Below are 22,303 nucleotides of genomic sequence, written 5' to 3'. Positions count from 1 at the left end.
AGGGAGATGTTGAACATGTAATCGTATCTTTATGGTATCTGTTGTTTATTTCCATGCCAGTAGGTCACCGTGTTCTGATAATGCTAATTGGGCTATATATATGACGTCACAGCTGTCACTTGCCATATGACAGCTGTTACGGCAATTGCTGCATGCTTTTTCCCTGGCTCCCCGTGGGCCTTTATACCCAATAAATACAGTTGTTAATCATCCCCTTGCGGTGTGTTATTGGCCCCCACTACAATTGTGTAAAGTGGGGCTCTCGAAGGGGTGAAAAACCAACAAAGCGTCATTGACTTGGAAATCGTCTTTCAAAAAAACCTGCTTAGTACTTGGGGGTTGGGGGGGAGAGCTGTTTCAGCCCGGGCTGCCACAGGGGGGTGGGGGTGCATGCACTACCAACAACCTGCCAGGCCAGTGCCCAACACTTGCATCACCCTCTCTCTGCCTGCCATTATATTCCATGCTTCCGAAAGGTAAGAAAAAAACGTGCATTTACGTTTCAAATGTCCGATCCTGCAGCAGCCCCTTCCAAAGCCCGTACATGCCAGTAACCAGATTCAAAGCCCCATTCTCCCGACTTATTTTTTTAAATCTCCCACTTTGCTCTCCTGAAATGTTGGCATGTATGCCTAAGGTACACGCAATTTCTAGACCGTAAGCGTAGCCTAGGGCTTCGGTCCTATTTGTTTAGGATTTACTGACCACGACCTAACACGCTCGTCACAGTATGCCTCAGTGTATTCTGTACCATTCAGTGGAAAGACACTCGTCGCGTACGCATGCGCAGTGGGCCGTTCCAGTCTATCGTTTATGTCTATTATAATTTACGTGACTGCGTCTCGACTCTTACGCACGCTCGGTAGAGCTAGTAATGTGACAAATAGGCAGCTACTTGTTTAGTTGTGTTGACGGGGGATACTATTTTATATTCTGTGCTTCTAGAAGTCATCGAATGTGCGATACTCGTTTTCTCGCAACATACAGTTCACATACCTGGTTTTCTCGCTTGGAAAAAACGCAGAGACTCAAGAGAGCAATGTCCTGGCAGGATTCCGATAAGGTGAGTAATTGTCCTTGCAGACCACTCCACCAAAAAGGTATTGATCGCTTGAGTTTTTCATGTTATTGGGGTATTTCTTTATTCCTTTCCTTTCTCGGCGTTGCCGGTTTTCTCTAGTACCTGTTAAATTCTCTTCGTGGTGGAAGTGCTTCTGTTAAAGATACATCCTTTGGTCGAATCTTTTTAACTAACCCTCTTTGGGACAAGAAAATTAAATAGTGTTATAACTCGATTGAGATTAGAACAGGCAACTACGCGCTTGATTCAGCGTACTAAAATATTGCCATATTTCATTAGCGCCTTCCGAAAAGGAAGTAGCTGGTGTATCCTCCACCACCAGCCAGTGCAAATCGGAGCCTCCACTGCTGCGCACTAGCAAGCGGACCATCTACACCGCAGGCAGGCCACCATGGTACCACAACAAGGCACCCAGTCCAAGGAGGCCTTCGTCATTGATGAGACCCTTGAGCACAATTGAGAGTGGCCTCAATGAAATGACAGTACATTTTGTATCTGGAGTTCCTCCTTGGTTCACACTTGGAACCTCGTGAGAGGAAAAGTGAATCTTATCCAGTTCAGACTTTTTGTCAGTGTCAGAGGGGCAGGGATCCACCAGCTACAACAAGCATTGGCATAGACAATAGGTCTCACTTTTGGGACATTATACGTATTTAGATTTGCAGCACAATATCCTTGGTGCAACATCATCTGTTGCATGGCTAATCCTTGTACCTTATAAGTGTTTAGCCATGCAACAGTTGATGTTGTTGCACCAAGGATATTGCGCTGCATAACTAAATACTTAAAAGGTCCCAAAAGCGAGACCTATTGAATATGCCAATGCTTGTTTGTTTAACTGCTTGTTCTTTTAAAGTTCCATAGAAGACTTGTACTATGGTTCTTGACTTTGAGTAGGTTTTTGCTGACACTTGCTTTCAATTACCTTTGACTATTTTTTTATTGCAATTGCATAATTGTTTTTTCTATACGTCGTTGCACGTTTTAGTAAAACGTTGTTGGTAAAAGCCTTTAATGTATTACAGCGTTGATATCCTGCTGAAATATAAGTTGCATTTCTAGTTAAGACACTTGACAACATGGAAAAAAATCATTAGGTCTTTACCACAGCGTGTCTGCGCCAAGTACTTCAAAGCATAAAACAAAACAAGATGAAGCATGTTACCTTTTGGTTTCGGCAGAAAGGTCGCAACTCTGCATATCTACACAATTGTTATGCTATCTACTTGTCGTGCTTCTGCTGGGCCCTACACTTTAAAATGTATTTTTCTGCTTGTGTTAGTTAGATCGCATTTGTTACTGGTCCTTTTCAGATATGATACCGCACATCATTGAGATTATGACCAAACACGGACCAGTAATTGGTCTAATTAACATTTTAATGTTAAAAGTAAAGTGCGGGTGTCGCGATTATAGCAAAAGTAAAGAAATAGAAAAAAACATCTATTTCTTTACTTTTGCTATAATCGTGGCACCCGCGCTTTACTTTGAACATTAAAACTGACAGACATCAACTGTTGCATGGCTAAACACCTTATGAGGTACAAGATTTAACCATGCAACAGCTGGAACAGGGAACATTGTCAGATTCTCACATAACTGGAGCTCAGCTGTGCCAACTGTGGAACGGGAGAACCAGGTTCGAGTACCTGGCTCAATTTATCATCCTGGGCAAACCATTGCATCTCCCCCGCTCAAATCTACAAAAAAATATGTATAACGTAAATAGCGCTTGTGGAAAGCGGGAAAATGCCATTGGGCCTGGATAGCTCTGTTTTAAACTGCAACAAATCAATTAATAAACATTAGAGAGTGAAATGCGCAGAAGATTGCGAGCAACTTCAGAGATTAGCCGACCTAAAATGGTTGTGATACATTTTAAACATGGGGTGTCTTGTCTAGTATGTTGGTGACCAGGTCAGGGTGAGGTGGGCCCCAAGCAACACTTCAGAATAGAGGCGCATCATTCTTTTGCAACTGCAACGTATGCATGTGCACAGCGACCCCTTCGTAAGACGCAGTCGTGGTCTTAGCACAGCCTGGAATGGGGTGGTGCAGGGGCATTGCTTGTACCCAGGCCTTCGGCAGGCTGTGCCGTGCACATGCATTTCCAAAAGCTTTGTGCAATTTACTCTACCCTTTTCTTGTGCTTCCAGTAAGAGATTAAAGTGAAGAAAAAAAGAGTTCAGTGGCAGGGCGCCCATTGGGCAGCCTGGACCTGGACACCCTTCGAATCCCGGCACGGCAGGTTTCTGGACCAGGGTCAGCGGACTCGATAATTCTCTCGCCTCGGTGCCCACTCTGATCAGCGATCACACTCGGCAACTCTGGGCATTAGCTTGCCTCATCTTCACTAACGGCCCCACCAGACCGCTGGGGATGCCTGGTCTCACCCTGGAGATACCCTTTCAGGGACCATCTCTCAGGGAAGCCAGGAAGGGTTTCGCAGCGGTCGAAGCGCCTTGGGACCCTCCGGGTAAGTAGTGCGCTATATAAATGCCTATACATACATATACATACATACATATCCCATCAGCGGCCTCAGCCCCCTTCAAAGGCCAGAGCCTTGCAGACAGAATGTGCAATCAGCCAGAGAACTGTGACAAACTGGAAGCAGTCAGGTGCAAACTGTTGATTCCCAAGGCCCCCCGGAGCTGGAGTGCTTACTGTAAACAGGGCCTGTCGTGGGGGCTTTACTGCCTGTGGCAAACAGGCGCGAGAGCCCTGCTCCCTCGCCACCTCCGGCCATTCCCAGTTAGGGACGATGGGCTTGATTGCCCATCGCTGTAACTTTGAATATTCACATTATAAAATTTAACTGCCTGCAATAGAAAAGGCTTTTGGTAGTTGGCCGTTGTATAGAGAGATTGTATGGTGGTGCCACAGGCCGGCACTTCACCCAGGGGTAGCAAAAGTCGTAGGTAGGATGTTAAAGCAATGTGCATAGAAACCAGTTAGTTGTTTTTCTAATGTAATTGTTTTAAAACTATGGGCCATATTATCAAGAAAGGGCGATACATTATCGCCGCTTATATCAGCAGGAAACTGCCGCTAAAGCGGCGATAAGGGGCTTGATAGGGCGATAATGGGCTTGATAATATGGCCTTGTGAATTCCCATAGAAGCCCAGGTTCTGGTGTTAACCTGGGCTTCTATGGGAATTCACAAGGGCATATTATCAAGCCCATTATCGCCGCTATAGCGGCAGTTTCCTGATGATAAAAGAGGCGATAATGTATCTCCCTTTCTTGATAATATGGCCCCAGGTTTCTGGCCCGGGAAACATTCTTAACAACGACGTTTTAACCACGACTTACCTGAACAACGAAGGCAGAACAACTACTTTCCTAAACCACGACTTTTCTTGAACAACGTAGCCCGAACACCGAGGAAAGGAAAGTGACATAGCATGTCACTCCTCTCCGCCCCCCCACCCCTCATCAACCCTTGGAATCATTCTTTTGGCAGTGCAGAGGACTGCCAAGGCATTACAATGCATACACTTTGCCCCCGGGAACAATGTGTGGCACGTCACTCCTGTCCGCCCCCCCACCCCTTATCGACCATTGGAAATGGCTTTCACAAACCAGCAACACCTAATTATCTGCCATGTATTAGAGTGAAAACGGGGGAGAAACACCCCTGCATAATTTAATGCAGAGTAAAACAAGACATACTACACGGCAAAGTATGGAATCAGATTGAAAAGAAAAAAAGTTATTATTATGAAAAATAACTATTGATCTACATTATTACAAAAATCACATACTTATTTTGTGTAGAAAAGCAATTACATGTCATGCAGATTAAAGCGGTTAATAACCCAAAGCAACTTTGTTCAATATGGTAGTTTTGCATCATAAGAAAGTTATAGATATTTTAGTCAGTCGCTGTCTTTTTTAACCCAATACTCTTATGTGCTTGGTCCTCAATTTTTATTTGAAAGACACACATTGTTTCTATAAAAAAAATAATAACAAGGTTCTCGGTTCTTAATCTACGATCTCAACTTTCAGTAAAATGTTGACAAATCATTTTTTTATGTTAGATGAAATGTATCTCAAGAACAGTCGAAATGCCACTAGATAGCGCATGTGAGTTACAAGTCAAATCTTAAATAATTCATTATGATAGCTGGAATATAACCGTTTTAACAATGATGTTGCAAGTATTGAAATGAAGGACAATATTCAAGCATGCATGAGAATAGATATCCACAAAAGGGTTCATAAAAAGTGCACAGAACTAAACCACATAGAACTGTAGGTCACTTGAATCTAGTTTGTATAAACTAATCATATTCGAGGTTTAGGAACTCGTTATCAATGTCGTTGTTTGGCATTGCTCGTTGTTAAGCCTTCGTGGTTCAGGAATTCGTGGTTTAGGGAGTAGTTGTTCAATCATACAACCTTCTGGCCCTACACTTCTGGACTGGTGAAAACAAACAGCCACTTTTTGAATCGTTGATTTATTAAACGTGGCTTTTTTTGGCTTGTAGCACAGAAAATACAGAGTAAATAAAACTCAGATTAAATTAAATGTTTTTACTTTTGCCATACTCGCGGCACCCGCGCTTTACTTTTAATATTAAAAGTAAAGCGCGGGTGCCGCGATTATAGCACAAGTAAAGAAATAGAAAAAAAATCTATTTCTTTACTTTTGCTATAATCACAGCACCCACGCTTTACTTTTAACATTAAAAGTGAAGCGCGGGTGCCGCGATTATAGCAAAAGTAAAGAAATAGATTTTTTTTTCTATTTCTTTACTTTTGCTATAATCGCGACTCCCGCGCTTTACTTTTAATGTTAAAAGGAAAGCGACAGTGCTGCGATTATAGCAAAAGTAAAGAAATAGAAAAAAAATCTATTTCTTTACTTTTGCTATAATTGCGGTACCCACGATTTACTCCGCGAAAGTGAAAGAAAACAAGGGATGCGCGTGCAGCAGGTATTGGAGAGGCGGAGCGTGGCACGCTTGCTTGTGGGCGTGACCGCATGCTGGTGGCCGATTTTGTAGCACTTCGAAAAGCCGCTTACTAAATGTCTCACCAGGGCAGCGCATGCGCTGACTCAGGTGAGACCTAAAAAGGACATAGGAGTTGTCACTTAAAGATCTTTACTGTTTAAATGATGTACTTTAGCAAGAATTTGTTAATGAGCGAATGAGAAAGTGTCTGGCGTGTTCACATGATTTGATGTAGCATACACAAGAAGTAGCAGATGAGGAGAGGATTTGACCTTGCGGCCAGAGCTGTCGATTTCTGAGATGGTGAACCAGGTTCGAGCCTCAGCGTTGGTTCAGCATCTTGTGATTTTGGGCTAATTACTTAATCTCTCCGTGCCTACCAAAAAGGAATGTGTCCATGTCCATAGTCAAACAAGATAGTTCAGTATGGGCACAATTGCTTTGTCCAGTGTTTTCTTACTGCTATATTCATGGAACTACTCCGCCATCCTGGAAGGGAAGTATTGTGGTCCCATTCTATAAAAAGGGTCCCAAAAATTCCCCTGCTAGCTTTAGGTAGAATGCTATATTGGATGCGACTGGAAACCTGTTTGCCAAGAGCATACTTCTCCATCTCCAGGATTGGGCTTTTGGAAATGGCTTTGTCCCTGCAGAGCAAGCCGGGTTCCGCAAACACAGTGGTACCTTAGACAATATAACTGTAAACTCTAATTGAAAAATACCCAATGAGTAAGGGAATGGCCTTATATGCGGCCTTTATAGATTCCTCCCCAACTTTTGACTGTGTTGACCGGGACACTGTGTAGAAAACTGGCTGCAATGGGGATCCCTATGCTCCTGCTGAGATAAATCATCGCATTGCATTCCTCCACCTGCACTACGGGCTTGAAGGGAGGTACTCGGGGCTTGTCAAGTAAAGTAGTGACCCTTAATTGACTGAACAAGGGTGCCTATTGGCTTCTTTCTTCTCTTCCCTTCTCTTTATATTAATGATTAGCCGAGTAGGGTAGGGCTCACAAAAGAGATACTGCACTGTGCGCAACACACTCCAATAATGACATCATAGTGAGGAGTAGCATTTATAAACTGCCTCAAACTTGTGTTATTTGGAATCTCCCCCATTCAGTGCCTAGAACCATCTTGTTGTTACAGCCGAATTTGCTTCCTCTGCGAATAGTAACTGGAGCATGAGCAGGTCTTCTTAGACACAATAGACTTTGTCATTTATGTGGTACCTGGGTGCAGGATCTAAACCATATTTTGTGATCCATATTTTGTTTGTCTGTCCCATTCTACAATCTTCACGCAGTCGCTTTTTAAGACCGTTGCTCTTGAAGAATAACATTGCCACAGCGGAGGAGGCTTGAAATTGTCTACTGCCCACCGAGCCAGTTTGTTTAAAAATCTATAGTTTCTTCAAACACTTTTAAAATATATTTTAGAGAATGATTACATTGCCCCACTCAGTTGAATTTGGTTGCTTAGGTCTCCATCTGGGCATTTTGTTTTTCATGAATCCTATAAGTAGTTGTTTTTATCAGATGGTTGAAAATGTTAGAGTATTTAACCCCTTCCGTGCGGCCGCGATTTTCCCCGTGTGCGGCCACCGGCAGAACACGGGCGGGCCATGACGAACCCCAGCCGTCATCAGCACACGAGCACTGTAGTGCATGACGGCTGGGGTTCGTCACCAGCATGGAAGGGGTTAATGATATGATGTACTGTAGATGCTTTTTTTGCACTTGTATCTCCTTGTATGCTTCACTGAATACTGCCATGTACATTTGAATACCTTTTAGTTAAGAAATATTTTATCTGCTAGGTTTTTTGTATGTAAACTTAATTCTATGAGCACTTTTCAAGGTCTCTTGAATTTGTTGTCCTGCTTGAGCACCTGCACTTTATTTTTGCTGCTACTTATGGTGCATTGTATATAGCTATTGAGTAATTGAAAACTTTTATAATTTTGTTTTCATTAATTAGAATGTATTTTTTTTGCTTCACATCCCCGAATTGCACAGCTGAAGTCACCTAAGAATTGTACGGTACAATTTGTTTTTGCCCCACTCCTGTTGACTTTGTAATTGTAAGGACCCTGAATTTGGTTTTGTAATCACATCCTACCTCCTTTTATACTTAAAGCAGTTATGATTCTTGTATTAATTTATGAAAATTGTAATCGCTGCTGTTTTTGTGTTTGTTTTTAAGTATGGACTGATTTGGTAAAATTGGAGTAGATTGTATGTGTTTTATGTGGAACTCATCTGAGCTCCAAATCATAATAAAAGAATTGAATTGATTGACTGGAATGTGTCCTTGTGTAACGTAACTGGTGTTCTTGTAAAGCGCTCCGATACCTTCGGGTCGAGTTTGCGCTATATAAATCTGCAAAAAAAAAAGTGAAGGCGCTATACCTGGGTCGCTGTATGGTACTTCGACTGGCAGTTGAGGGTCTAGTGAGGTTAGTACAACCACCAGCCAACGAACAAGTTTGCGTAGCTGATGGCGAAGTAGGTGCCCATTGCTGTCCCAGATACTTGTCGATAAAGATCTCCCTGGAAAAGGAAAATGTTGTTAAACAAACAAAATTTGATTAATTCTAACAGCATTTTGTTATGCGTGGCAAAATTCAAAGCCCTTTTTTTAAGCAAATATTCTACTGCCATTAATCCTTGCGTGTGATTTATGCAGGTGTAGAGGCTAGTTATATCCTCCTTTTCCAGGGAGTTCTTTATCAACCAGTATCTGGGACAGCAATGGGCACCTGCTTCGCCCCCAGCTACGCGAACTTGTTATTGGCTAGTGGGAGGAGCAGGTGGCCTGGTCCATGGATAATGCAGAATGGACAAAGGAAATAGTATCATGGCATCGATATATCAATGATCTCTTCCTCATATGGAAGGGATCAGAGGTTAAAGCTCAGGAGTATATCAAACAACTGAACAGGAATGAGTGCAATTTACACTTTTCAGGCGAGATTAGTTTAGTGGCAGTAAACTATCTCGACCTGAAAGTGGAAATAAAGGAAGGGGAACTAACAACTGCTCTTTATAGGAAGGCGACAGCGGGCAACAGCACGCTGCATGCTTCAAGTAGTCACCCTGAGAGATTAAAAAACAGCATGCCCTACGGGGAATTCCTGCGACTAAACTGAAACTGCTATAGACAATGTGACTTTGAGAAAGCAGCAAATGAAAGTCTGAGCCGCTTCTTGGTGAGAGGCTATGGCAATAACCTGTTAGAAACCACCCTAAACAGAGTAGACCAGCTGTCTAAAGAAGACATTTTGAAACAAAAACAGAAGAAGAAAACAGATGAGGTATAATTTCGGTTGATAACCACATTCTCTGAAAATGCTTCAAATTTAAGAGCAATTATGAAGAAAAACTGGCATGTCTTAATAACAGACCCAGTCATCGGTTCTGATATTCCAACAGCACCTATGATTACATTTAGGAAAGCACGTTCATTGAGAGCTAGTTTAGTGCTAAAGAAAGGCACTCTAAAAGAAATGAAAGGTTTCTACCCCCGTGGCAAGTGTTGGTCCTGCGCCTTCAGCAAAATGGTGTTGACCTATAATGTAAAGGGGCTGAGGAAAGGAAAAACTATCAATAAATTCTTGACTTGCCATACCACGCATGCTGTCTACTGCTTAAAATGTCCCTGTGGACTTTTGTACGTGGGAAGCACGATACACAGTATTGAGATCAGAATTTTAGAACATATGCGTGCAATAGCTAAAAAGGATTTTAACTATCCTGTGGCACCCCACTTTGCTATTAAACACAAGAGTGATAGAAATCTCTTGCAGTTTTTTGCCATTGATTGTGTCCCTGTACATGCTAGAGGAGGGGATAGAGTATCTAGACTTCGAAGACTGGAATCGAGATATATAATTGACCTGCAGACAAAAACCCCCAATGGGCTGAATTCTGGAGAAGAATTAATAGTACACCTAGGGATCTAGAAGAGTACTTGATGAATTTCAGATTTTATTTATGTGTCTAATCATAAATGTTTATAAATAATTGTCTGTATAGGTAATGAAATCCTTGCAGTTAGTTTGGGAGATTTGAATTTACGCTAAAGAAAATTCTTTTAGTGAGAGAGCCGATACACGGCCACAAAATGGTTTTGAAAACAATGAGGGAGGGATGCAGCAACCTCGATATCGAGGTGGCTAAATTCCGATCCACGGCAAGATCATACAGAAACAGCACGGGTTGTTGGATTACATTTAGGCAATGATGTGAATAGACCGGTTTTGCCTTTTATCAACCCGTAAGTGTGTTTATTTAAACAAATTGAAGAAATTGTGATGATTTTATCAGCTAAAGATGGCGCCCGCGATCTTGTCGGCGGCCATCTCCTCCTTTGTTTCTACTGTGACGATCATGTTTATGTGTATAAAATATGGACCCTTACTATTCAATGTGTAATCAACACTGAAGAAGGACTAGATCCGAAACGCCCCGTGAGTGCTGGTGATTCCTTTGGAGTGGTGAGAGGAGTCTGGGAGCATTAATCTGTATTGCGGGGCACCCCCACATTTGGAAGCACCCGCCCTAAGGGTGCCGCCCTTTGTCGGTGCGAAGGAAGCGACATATATATACATTCAGCAAAATGTCCTTTGTGGGAGGAGCGTCTAGTAGCTGGTGCCGGCGGCGAGGTAAGGACAACCTCGCAATAGTTTATCACAGCAAACGTTTAACAAAATACGCCACACTCCTCTTGGAATTTCAACTCAACTTAATTACCTGTTTTCTTCTCCCCACCTACGCGTTCGAACTATGCAGTTCCTGATCACAGTAGTAACATAAGTCCTATGTTTGTTTCACAAATTTACACAAAGTCACCACGTTTACCTTTAATGAGGCATTGTGGGCTTAGTAGTTTATAGTGCATTAACTCGCTAATTTAGCCAATCCATGTCTGTACTGTTGTAGAGAGCTGGCGTTTCAACACTGTGTGTTGGGGGCATTGTAGACTACCAAAGTGGTACAACAAATTAACGTGAGCACAGCAAGGGAAAATCACTCTTGTGAGAACCCACAAAACTCAAGTGCTATGCTTATATTTAGATAAGTTGCTCACAATTTTATGGGACTGAGTGTCCCATAACTCTCGGCTGAGTGCCCTAGATGGACCCTTTACGCTAACGGTGTTTCACACCATGTTCCCACAGCAGCACAGGCAATGGACAATACATTCTTACTAACAGTGAATGTTATGATATTTTTCACATTTTACCGACTCATCACAACTTAATTCAATCAAGTATTGTGTTCATAATTACAGTGACTTCAGGAACAAAAATAGTTTTAAAAAAAGTAAAGTGAAAGCAAAAAAGCAAGAAGAAGGAGAAGAGAGAGAAACGGAAGAAGAGAGACAAAAATAATTTTCTCAATCGGCTCAAAGTCTGTTCATTTTCAAGAGTCGAGTTCGTAATTAGATTTTTCAAGAGTCAAATTTTTCAAGAGTCAAATTTTCAAATTATAGAATGGTATTTACCAGTGTACATGCATCTCTTCATCTCCATTAAGCCCCAGAGGGGTCCTGGTCTTAAAGCGCATTATTAATTTGGACTCTAGACGTCTCAATTTTGGGATTCTGTTTCCTTCTCTTTCATTTTCAATAATGGTAGCTAAACCTGAGTATTTGATGTCTTTCCAGGTTTTGTCGGTGTGGCTTTGCAGGTGCTTGGCTATAGCATAGGTTAAATCCTTATTTTGGATCGCTCGAATGTGTTCTAATATTCTTTATTTCAATGGACAAATCGTGGACCCAATGTAGCGCTTGCCACAACAACATTAGATAAGATCACTACAAATTGCGATTTACAAGTGATTTTATCTTTTATTTCAAATGTTTGTCCTCTTGGATCTTTGATGATTTTAAGATTTTTAACTACTTTGCAGGTCATACATTTAGTGAATCCTTTTTGTCGTTTCTGCAGCCATGTTTCTGTTTTTATGTTTGCAAAGTGACTATTGACCAGTGTGTCGCAGAGAGATGGAGCCTTTCTATATGAGATTAGTGGTCGATCTCCAGTTAGGCAGCCAATGTCTGGATCTTTCTTGAACACACTCCAATACTTCATCAGTGTTTTACGAATTTGAAAACTTTCCTTGGAGTATGTTAGAATTAGTCGAGGCGTCTCATCATTGTTTATGGTTCCATCTCTTTGGTTCTTTACAATAAGTGTTTCAGCTCTTGTTTTTTGTCTGGCTCTTGACTCTCCACTCACAATGTCGCTGTTTCTATAGCCACGTCTTGCAAAGCGTGTCTTTGTTTCCTGGAAATTTTTCTCCCTTTCTTCTTGCTCTGAACTATTAATTTTCATCCGCAGAAACTCTCCATACAGAATGCTTTGCTTTAAGGACTGCGGATGGAAGCTCGTTCCATGGAGGACTCTATTGGTAGAGGTTTTCTTACAAAAGACTGTTGTCTGTAGTTTATTTTCTTTTATGTACACTTTAGTGTCCAGAAATTCAATTTCCTTTGGTTGTATGTTATATGTGAATTGGAGGCCAACTTCATTCTGATTTAGCACTGTTATATATTCCACAAGCTTTTGTTTTGAATCCTTCCACAATAGGAAGAGGTCGTCGATGAAGCGCAGCCTTAATGCTACATCGGCTCTGTATGGTTCGTTTTCCTCCCTCCAAGCTATGTGTTTCTCCCACCAACCCATGGTGAGATTAGCATAGCTTGGAGAGAAGGAAACGCTCATAGCAGTGCGGCACTTCTAGAAATAGATTTGCTTGTTGAAAAGGAACACATTGTTCGTTTAAACAAAGTTTGATAATTTCCAGCAACATGCTCGTATGTTGTAGCTCCCCTACTGGCCTAGGTTTAAAAAAATATGCTATGGCTTGTAATCCTATGTTGTGATCGATTGATATGTACAGGGAAACGACGTCAGTCATTGCTAGTAAGTATTCTGGTTGCCTTTCAGTTTCCATCAAGATTCTTATTAAATCTCCTGTGTTTTTGATGAAAGAACTGTGTTGGAACAATTGGTGCCAAGAAATGATCGACGTAGGAGGCTATGTTTTCATAGAGTGAGCCACAACTGGAGAATATGGGGTCGAGCCGGGGGTTTGTGTAGGGTTTTATGAATCTTTGGCAAGAAATATATTGTTGGTGTCACTGGATTGGTTATTGTTAGGAAGTTCTTTTCATCTTGACTAAGCAAACCTTTTTCATACCATTCAGAAATGTGGTTGTGTATATCTCTGGTCATTTCTGGAATAGGATTGGACACTAGCAGCGTGTAGTTGGTTGTATCTCTTAGCTGGCGATTTGCTTCCTCTATATAATCCTGTTTGTCAAGGATGACAATATTGCCACCCTTGTCAGCTGGTTTTATTTCTATTGCACTGTTTGTTTTGAGTGCTTGCAATTCTTGACGTTTTTTCAGTGACCAGTTTTCTTTCTTGCCTGATCTGGTATTTTCCATGACTTCTAGCTCTGCCACAACTAGGTCATGGAATTTGTCAATCCGGTTGCCAGGGTGAAGTGCCCGGACACAACTTCAATTTGTTTTTGAAGTTAGTTTGTGGATGAGTATCCGTTGGTATTCCCATTTCCGCCAGTACTTGTGTGTCTTTTATTTCTGTTTCATCTATTTGATGAACCAATTCGTATGCAGTTCTGAGACTGTTTGTCTCCGCAATGGTATAAACTTCTGGTTGTTGTACAGAATTGGAGATTTCCCCTGTCGTGCCGTGTACAGATCTTGATGACATTTTTGTGAATTTTTTTTAGAGTTTTAATTTTCTAATGTATTTGTACATATCTATCCTGGTTTCTACTGCGTCTTGGTGTTTCTCAGGACAGAAAGTAAGTCCTTTGTTTAACAGGGTACGTTCAGTTTGGGAAAGATTGTAATGGGACTAGTTGATTATCAGATTCGGATCCACTTTATTCTCCATGATGTCACTTACTTTCTCATCCTTGTTCAATTTCGGAGCTGATACCTTTGCTTTTCTGCCTCTTCTTGTTTTTCGCCTGGGTCTCAGTTCCCAGATTGCCCTCTTCCTCGGCCCCTTGTTCGTACTTTGCCACATCCTCTTCTTCTTGTTTTTGGATTGTGTTGGTCCTTGTAAATTAATTGCATTTCGTCTAAAAAAGAAAACGTTTTGTTTCCAGATGGTCTGTGTTCACTTTCACTTAGATCTGACTCTGTTTCACTTAGCGTGGTGTAAAGAGACTCTCGTACATTTGACTGCTTGGAATCCACTTGTTCCATTTTCGTAATCGGACTCGTCTCTCCTAAATTTTCGTTATTTTCTCTCCTGGACTTCGTTCTCATGTTTGTCTAAGTTTTTCTCCATTGCCTGCCGTAGACTGTTTATGATTTCATCATCTTGTCCTGATGCCTTTATTTGTTGCTCTGTTTCATCTATCTTAATATGCAATTCTTCAACGTTCTTTTTAGCATATTTAATAATAATTAATATCATCGTGCACAAGCATTCAATATTGTTTCTCCCCCTTTCTTCCAGCATTTCGGGGCTGGTATCTTGGTGGTTCGGTAAGGTGAATATACTCAAACCACGGGGTACAAATCCCATTTCAATGTACTTTTCTAATGTGATAATCTCCCATCTGCGTGATATTTCTTTAGGAAGCAACTTCTCCAACTGCTGGAACAGTTGTTTTAAAGTTGTCGTCGCTGGATTGGACAAAACTGTCTTTGTGGCAGATGTCGATGTACTAGGCAATGATTTTGTAAACATGCTTTTTGCTTTTTCCAAGCGTTTAGCCGCTCTTTGTTCCATTTTCTGTTGTTATTCCAATAGTTTTGACGAGTGGTTCAACAATGATTTGATGATAATTCAAGAGTCTATGTTAAATAGCTAGACTCAGATTGTGCGACTTATATTCCTGATGCAGAGAGAAGATAGTTTGTTACATTTACAGGCGGTTTTAACCTCACCTCCAAAGGCCAAAAAGTTATATCCAAGATAGTGTTTTACGACTGAATTAGTCTTCACTTGTTCTTTGATTTAGGTAATCACTTCAGAACAAATTAGACTCGCTGCAGCACCATTTGCAAATATTCTCAGACTGGCAAGCATTCAAGCCTTCACTCACCTGGGAGACTCCCGAGCATTACGGTGTCCTCCGACATCTCACGCCGACGCTCGACCAGGTGGTGCTAGGAGAATCCTTTCTTTGTTGTGGGTTGAGCGCGGTCCGTATTACAGAGACATCTGCTCGTTTCTCAATTTCGTCGGCATTGCATTTTCCGGAACAGTTCGTTTACATGCCCTGCAAACGACGGACGTGCAGACGCTCATCCAATTAACAATTCGTATTTACAACAGACTGTTGGTGCTGGGCTCTCCCCCGCACCACAATGTGCATTCAGCAAAATGTCCTTTGTGGGAGGAGCGGCTGGTAGCCGGTGCCGGCTGCGAGGTAAGGACAACCTCGCAATAATTTATCACAGCAAACTTTTAACATAATACGCCGCACTCCTCTTGGAATTTCAACTCCATTTAATGACCTGTTTTCTTCTCCCCACCTAGACTTTTCGAACTATGCAGTTCCTGATCACGGTGGTGACATAAGTCCTACGTTTGTTTCACAAATGTATTCAAAGTCACCACGTTTACCTTTTAATGAGGCATTGTGGGTTTAGTACTTTATAGTGCATTAACAGGCTAATTTAGCCAATCCACGTCTGTACTGTTGTAGAGAGCTGGCGTTTCAACACCTTGTGTTGGGGTCATTGTTGACTACCAAAGTGGTGCAACAAATTAACGTGAGCACAGCAAGGGAACATCACTCTTGTGATTACCCGCAAAACACGAGTGTTCTGCTTATATTTAGATAAGTTGCTCACAATTTTATGGGGCTGAGTGTAAACGGCATAAATGTGATATAACTATCCTGACTATTTTTACTTGTGTTCTAGTCGGATCAACCTGGTCTTGCTGTTCCAGTCTATGATGTTCATGAATATTTTAATCCAATGGCCTGACGTTTCCGTCATTTGTTCTGACTCCTTAAAAAAATTAAAGAATTGCCCATTTATGTATTTATTGTTTTAGTGTGTAGCGAATCTGTCATACTTTGTTACTGTTTATATCGTATTAAGTATGTTGAGACAGTAGCCTGACAGTAACTTATATTTTTTTGGGCCGATAGCTGGGCGTACAAATTAAAAAATATATATATTTCCTGATCATTGGGATATTACCTGAGAAATAAGCTAACAAACCATTCTGCTCTAGTTAGTTGGCACAAACAAAAATTGCAATGCATTAGAGAGTTGTAGTGGTGAAAATATGAGTGAAAATATGTGAAATGGCAAGGTTGTGGGTACAGAAGAAGATAGAATTTTTATGTCTCAAAAAAGTTGATGCACACAGTTTTTTAGGTCTCGCCTAAGCAGTGCGCATGCCTTGCATAGGAGACCTTTAGACGTCGTGCAGCTCATTTTCCAAGCACATACTCGTGCTTGTGGCAGCATACGCCTTGCGGGAGTGCACAGTGGTGCGCCACAAGCACAAGTATGTGCTTTGAAAAACAGCAGACTGCTCTCCTCAACGCATGCGCACCACTCCTGGGGCTTGTCACTTCTTTGTTGTTTGCAAGCTTGCAACTGAACTTTGGAAATGTTTTGTCCTGTTCTGACAACTCAAGTCAGCCCGATACTGCAAGTGGCACTGTTGGTTTTGAACTACCCTCAGATCACCGTCCTTGGGGTCTCAGCTACCTCATTAAGCAAGGAAAGAACACTGGTAGTGAAACATATCTTGTCGTAAATAAATACATTCACAAAATAACTTATTCACAACCAGCCTTTTGGCAGAAATTTTTTCAAACAACATATTTACCTGGAAATAACTAGAAATAACACCGGAAATAACGCTTGATAACTGTTTTAAGGGCCATGACTCCCAAACTGGAAATAAGCAAGGACAACAACGGAAGGGCTTACAGAGCACATATGCATTGTAAGTAAAATCTGCAGCAGGGTGTCTGCTTAGCTTTCTCTGGCCATTCATATAGGAAATGAAGAATTCACTGGCATGACGGACATCAACAAACTAATTGCTTCACTACAGATTAATCGTATTAAAGAACTAATCCCGCTGAATTGATGGTGGGTTAATTCAATTTTAGTAACTTTTAAAAGGCATTTTTGGTTACAGTTTCTCATATTATAATGTCTTGGTCGCTGTTATATTGGTATCTTGCTTTTTATACCTTAGCAATTCGTGCTTGCTGCTTCCTGCTGCTGATACTGTTTTGCTACTCTGGGCATGTGTGACTCTGCATTTGTTCTGACAATCCTGGCAGTACCCAATGTTTTATTTCCATCCAGCCAGAATACCCCCGCCTCAAGCAGCAGAGCGTGTTTGTTTACAGCCAATATTCCAGGTTGCCATGGAGAGGCACTTGCGCCCAGGGGCAGAAGGTCGGGTCATATACTTCCTGGCATGAAAACCTTTTATAGGGCCCCTCCCTCTGTATTAACAAGCATTGGCATAACCAATATGTCTCGCCTTTGGGACCTATAAGTGTTTAGTTATCCAGCACAATATCCTTGGCGCAACAATATCAACTGTTGCATAGCTAAACACTTATAAGGTCTCAAAGGCAAGACCTATTGGCTAAGCCAATGCTTGTCATTGGTTGCAGTGGTGGACATACATTTAAATGACACATTGCTTGCTGACAATCACCTGGAGGTGGGTGTATAAAGGCTGAGGATGCCAACACAAAATAAAGGGAAGAAAGACATGTTGATTCCCCCTAGAATTAGTGAAAAAGAGGGTTGGTCATAAGAGCTAATTCATTCATAGGAGTGATTTGTGAATGCAATGCAGATATTAAGGAATGGCTCTTGGAGACAGGTGGGCAAGAAAGTAATTTTGATGAGGGGTATGTGCATTGTGTTGGTTATGTTAACTATGTAGTGATTGAGGATGAATGTTTTTGTGGAAGGTGTGAATTGCAATGGGGCGCTGATTCAGGTGAAGCAAACTTTGTTCGCGCTGATGTGAGTGGATGTTGGTGATGTCATGGGAAGAGAGCATTACAGCAACGGCCAGCTGTTGTGCCAGGTGAGTGTGTTGAGGCTGACGTCCCTTAGCAAAAAATGGGGGCGAATGGTGGTTTTGTTGTTTAGGATATGCCAGGTTCCTGGAAAAATTGTTTTTCATGACTTTCCCTTTCACCATTTGTTGTTCCAGGCACCTGTTACATTCCGCGATGTTGCTGCTTATTTCTCACAAGAAGAGTGGAAGCTATTGCATGAATGGCAAAAGGAACTGTACAAGAATGTAATGAATGACATTCAGCAGGCCTTGATCTCTCTGGGTAAATATGAAGCCTGTCTTACTCTACATGTTCTAGTCAAATTCCTATATATGACATTTGTCTTGTGTCAGAACAACAATTTACAAAAGGCTGATCCATAATTCTGAAGAAATAATTTCTTATAGCTAGTTGTTAAACTGTAAAAGAGCTGAAAAGAGCAAATGTTTGCTAGATAAGCCTTAAAGGGGCCATCCAGTTTAAAGAAGAAAAAAAAAGTTTCAGTTTCCCAATCCTTCATTGCTTACAATCACTAGCAATATGCACTCCATGTTTTATTGTTTGATTATGTTAGCTTGAGTTTTGAGACTTATTGTGACATTGATTCGATGGTCCCTTCAAACCACTACATTGCAGGAAAGAAGAGACCTACTGGGAAGGTTGGAATAAGTATACAGGAAGAACAGGTAGGTTTATATATAGTAATTGCACAACTGAAATAGTAATAATTTATTTTTCCGGGTATCTTTGCTGGCGAATAGAAAATAGTCAATTAAGTCCACTATGGAATTTAAGAAATAGGATGATAATTCCTTGGGTGATTAAGGATCACCGTTTTCAATGCTAAAAGGTGATGGTGCTTTTCTCTGACCCGAGCAATGTTCCTGCTTCATCTTGGGCAGCTGGGCTAGGGGTGACCTTGTAGAACCGGAGCAGACTCAGTCTGAGGTGTTCTCGTGCAGTTCTGGCCTGCCAGCTAGGTGCAGTTCTTCCTAGGGGTGGGCTCACACCTGGTAGGTGTAGTCCAACTTCTTGACAAGCAGGTGAGTTCTTAATTCCTCATTCAGGATACAGGAGTAAGGCTACTCTGCAGACATTGCCATATTTGGGCACAGTTTGAATGTTGGCAATCCTGCAGAAAACCTGTCCCAAGCCATGTTGTCCTCTTCTTTTACACTGTTATGCATGCCTCCTTGGCATCCAGATAACGATAAGGCATGTGCTGAAAGAGTGGTGTACACTTTAGTGGTCACGATGGTAGGGCCGTAGAGCCACCCACCAGATAAGCAGCTTTCCAAACGTTCTGCTTCTGCAGTCTTGGAAGAACATTCTATTTTTGTTGCTTGCCAGGTTTTGTGGGCATAAGAGCCCAGAGTCTTCAGGCTGATCTCTCTTGAGTGGTCAAGGTGGGCTCATTGCAGAATGCAGCCTTGTGGCTTGCTTTGTTTGAATGCAATGGTGCTCACGCTCAGTGACTAAAAGTTTGTGGCGCGAATACCTCAGCAGCTTGGTTGTCCACAGTGACTCGCCTAGGGACACTTATCAGTCTCAATTTGGCAGCATCTCTCTCTCTCTCTTTCTCTCCCTCCCTCCCTCCCTCCTTGCTTACTTTCTGCTGGCCATTGTATTCCAGATGCATTGCTTTTGTTCAAAGTAAGCCCGCTATCTGTTTCATCATATTGTCCATCATTCTTTACCTCACATTCTAGATTCTGATTTTCTTCTCTCTCTCAGGTTTTGATGTTCCTCTGTCCATTCTTTAAAAAACGCTCACCTAGTGTTGTCTAATTTTTTCACAACATCCTGCCACTGTACACCCTCTTTTCCGCTCATGCTTCTTGACCTTTGTATTGCTTTTCACCTGCGGATTTCTTTGTTCTAAAGCACATCATTTCGACATCGGTGACTTTGTCTCTTCCTGGCACACTAAGCCAGCTTACTCTGCCATCTGATCAGGGTGCTTTCTCAGCTCTGGTGCACCCCAATAACGTTTTTTGTCCGCTACTAATTTTTATGTACACCGTCCCTCTTTCTAAACATAATTCTCACTTTTGGTTGGCCTCCAGCATGCCCATATTTCTCCCAGTCACTCCCTGACCCTGCTTTTTCCCATGTTAATACTTTCATTTCCTCTTCCCTTAAGAAATTCTGATAGTCTCTTCCATTCATTTCTTGATTCCACTTGCCACCTTGTCCCTCCTATATTTGCAAATGTTCTCATCATCTTGTGAAGTTTTTGCCCTTCTTTCATACCATGACACTCTAATTTTGACTTGCCTATTTTGTTTTTAAATTGATCCACAGTCTTGCATGGCCATGTCAAGTATTATTGATACTTTTGCTACTGAAGATGGCACCAGCATGCTAATTCCTAATGCACCTTACACCACTTGCTCATACAGGATCTCTTTGCCGCTCCTTGTCACAAAATGCACTTAAAGTTTGCAATTCGACTTTTGGCATGGGAATTAATTTTCCAGTGATATCTTTATGAACAATGTTGCCCATATTTCGGTATGCCATTATATTTCCTCATATTATTTTAAACAATATCACTGTAATTCTGCAATGCACCTTTGAATGTCATTTGACTCTCTTCCTCTTGCAGCTTCTGAACTGAAATCCTTTTCTTACCTTCTTCCCACTTGTTACATATATACTTCTGCCATTTCTTCACCCTGCTCTCTTTTCCTTTCCTTTTGTCTGCCCTCATGTTTACTATTGTTTTTGCTATGAGTTTCCTCACCATTCACATTCAACTCTTAATTACTTGCAAAATTCATCTTTATTATCACTTGCTCTTCTATTAAGCACCATGTTTCTGTGCCTTGTTTTAAATCTGCACATTTATTGGCACATTCCTGATTTTGCTGTTTGCAGCATAATTGTATCCTCGACTTAATTGATAACCTACCGACAAGGTCTTCAAACCTCACTATTACCTTTTTTTTCCCTTCAAGCCAGACTCTTATTTTACTCTTGCCATAATGACTCGTGTACTTCTGTTTATTCTGTTTGAAAGACTTTTACTGTTGACAATTTCTCTTTGAACAGCTTTCATGAAAATTTTCCACATGTGCAGTATATGAATACATCAGGAGTAAAAAAGATTCTATTATCCATTTGTTTAACAGGACCGCTTGTTGCTGCCTCAGTATTTTCATTAAGAAGCAAAGAGAAGGAAGATGTTTATCCTGTGGACAATCAAGAATCTGAGCGAATACACAGTGGTAATCCTTTTCCAGGTGAATTATAACAGTTGGAATGTTCTTTTGGATATTTCTTACTGGTTTTTTAAACATTTTTTTTATTGGGATTTTGCCTTTCATTGTATCAATGAGCATCATTTCATTATAAAATACATTAACAGATATCTATATTCGGTCGAGAGAGCCCTGTGAAAAAAACCGAATTCATCACTTATTGCATATTCCGACATTTGAGACATGGTACAGTAAACATTCTAGGTGTTATCCCCGTGCCTAACATCTGATTTTGTATTAGTATATTTTCTAGCCCTCGGCTGAGTACATCATCTGTAGTCGAGGATTACTATGTGTTCCTTTCGTGCTTCACCGCGATCGTGGAGCCCTCTGGTGTTTACAGGGGCCCAGTTGGTGATCCACCCCTTGGATCCGCCTGCATCCCCTGGCCCTGCAGGGCCGCCAGCCCCCGTCCCCTGCCACGCGCCTCGAGGCCCGTCGCCGTGTGGGTGGTGGAGGGGGGCGGGGGGGAATAGGTGGAAATGGTGCTGGGTTGATGGGGCAGAGGACCAGCGCTTCGCCCTCAGCACCTCTTGCGGGGTCTCGTTTATAGTGTGGCAGTTCTTTCAGGGGTTTGGAGTTCGCTCCCAGGTGCTCTCTCGTAGGTGGTGTCCCCAAGGACTTTGTCCGGTAGCTCTCCTTCAAGACTGCACTCACATGGGGCACCTGCAGGGGGATGCGTCCGATTTTCAGGCCATGGGCGCCCCTCTGTCAGTCGCCTCCGCTGCGGGCGCAATCCACCGGTGTAGTTCGCCTCTGGTCGCTGCTGCGAGGGAAGAGCGGCCATGTTGTGAGCTGGCGCTCCAATCTGGGGTCCGATTGCAGCAGTTATCTGTGCTCTCCCGGCACCCTCAGGCTCATCTGGTAGAGTCTGCGCATCAGGAGTTTCTACACACTGCCTGGGAGTGTCAAGTGGGGGGCGTGTCAGCACCGA

The 22,303-nt window shown here is 42.0% G+C and overlaps 1 protein-coding gene across 2 annotated transcripts in view; it reads left to right on the top strand.

Annotated features, from left to right (window-relative positions):
* Positions 1-817: 817 nt before the first annotated feature.
* The window catches only part of LOC147708712 (uncharacterized), a 260,521-nt gene continuing 239,035 nt past the window's right edge, over positions 818-22,303 (top strand). For both annotated transcript variants that reach the window (XM_086927366.1, XM_086927367.1), the window contains exons 1-3: positions 818-1,063; positions 18,262-18,388; positions 21,241-21,351. In XM_086927366.1, the coding sequence (XP_086783492.1) occupies positions 956-1,063; positions 18,262-18,388; positions 21,241-21,351 (346 nt within the window). In that variant the 5' untranslated portion in view covers positions 818-955. The remainder of the gene's footprint in view (positions 1,064-18,261; positions 18,389-21,240; positions 21,352-22,303) is intronic.

Source organism: Lissotriton vulgaris, chromosome 6, assembly GCF_964263255.1.
Source record: "Lissotriton vulgaris chromosome 6, aLisVul1.2, whole genome shotgun sequence".
Taxonomy (NCBI): Eukaryota; Metazoa; Chordata; class Amphibia; order Caudata; family Salamandridae; genus Lissotriton; species Lissotriton vulgaris.
This window is presented reverse-complemented; position numbering and strand designations above follow the sequence as displayed.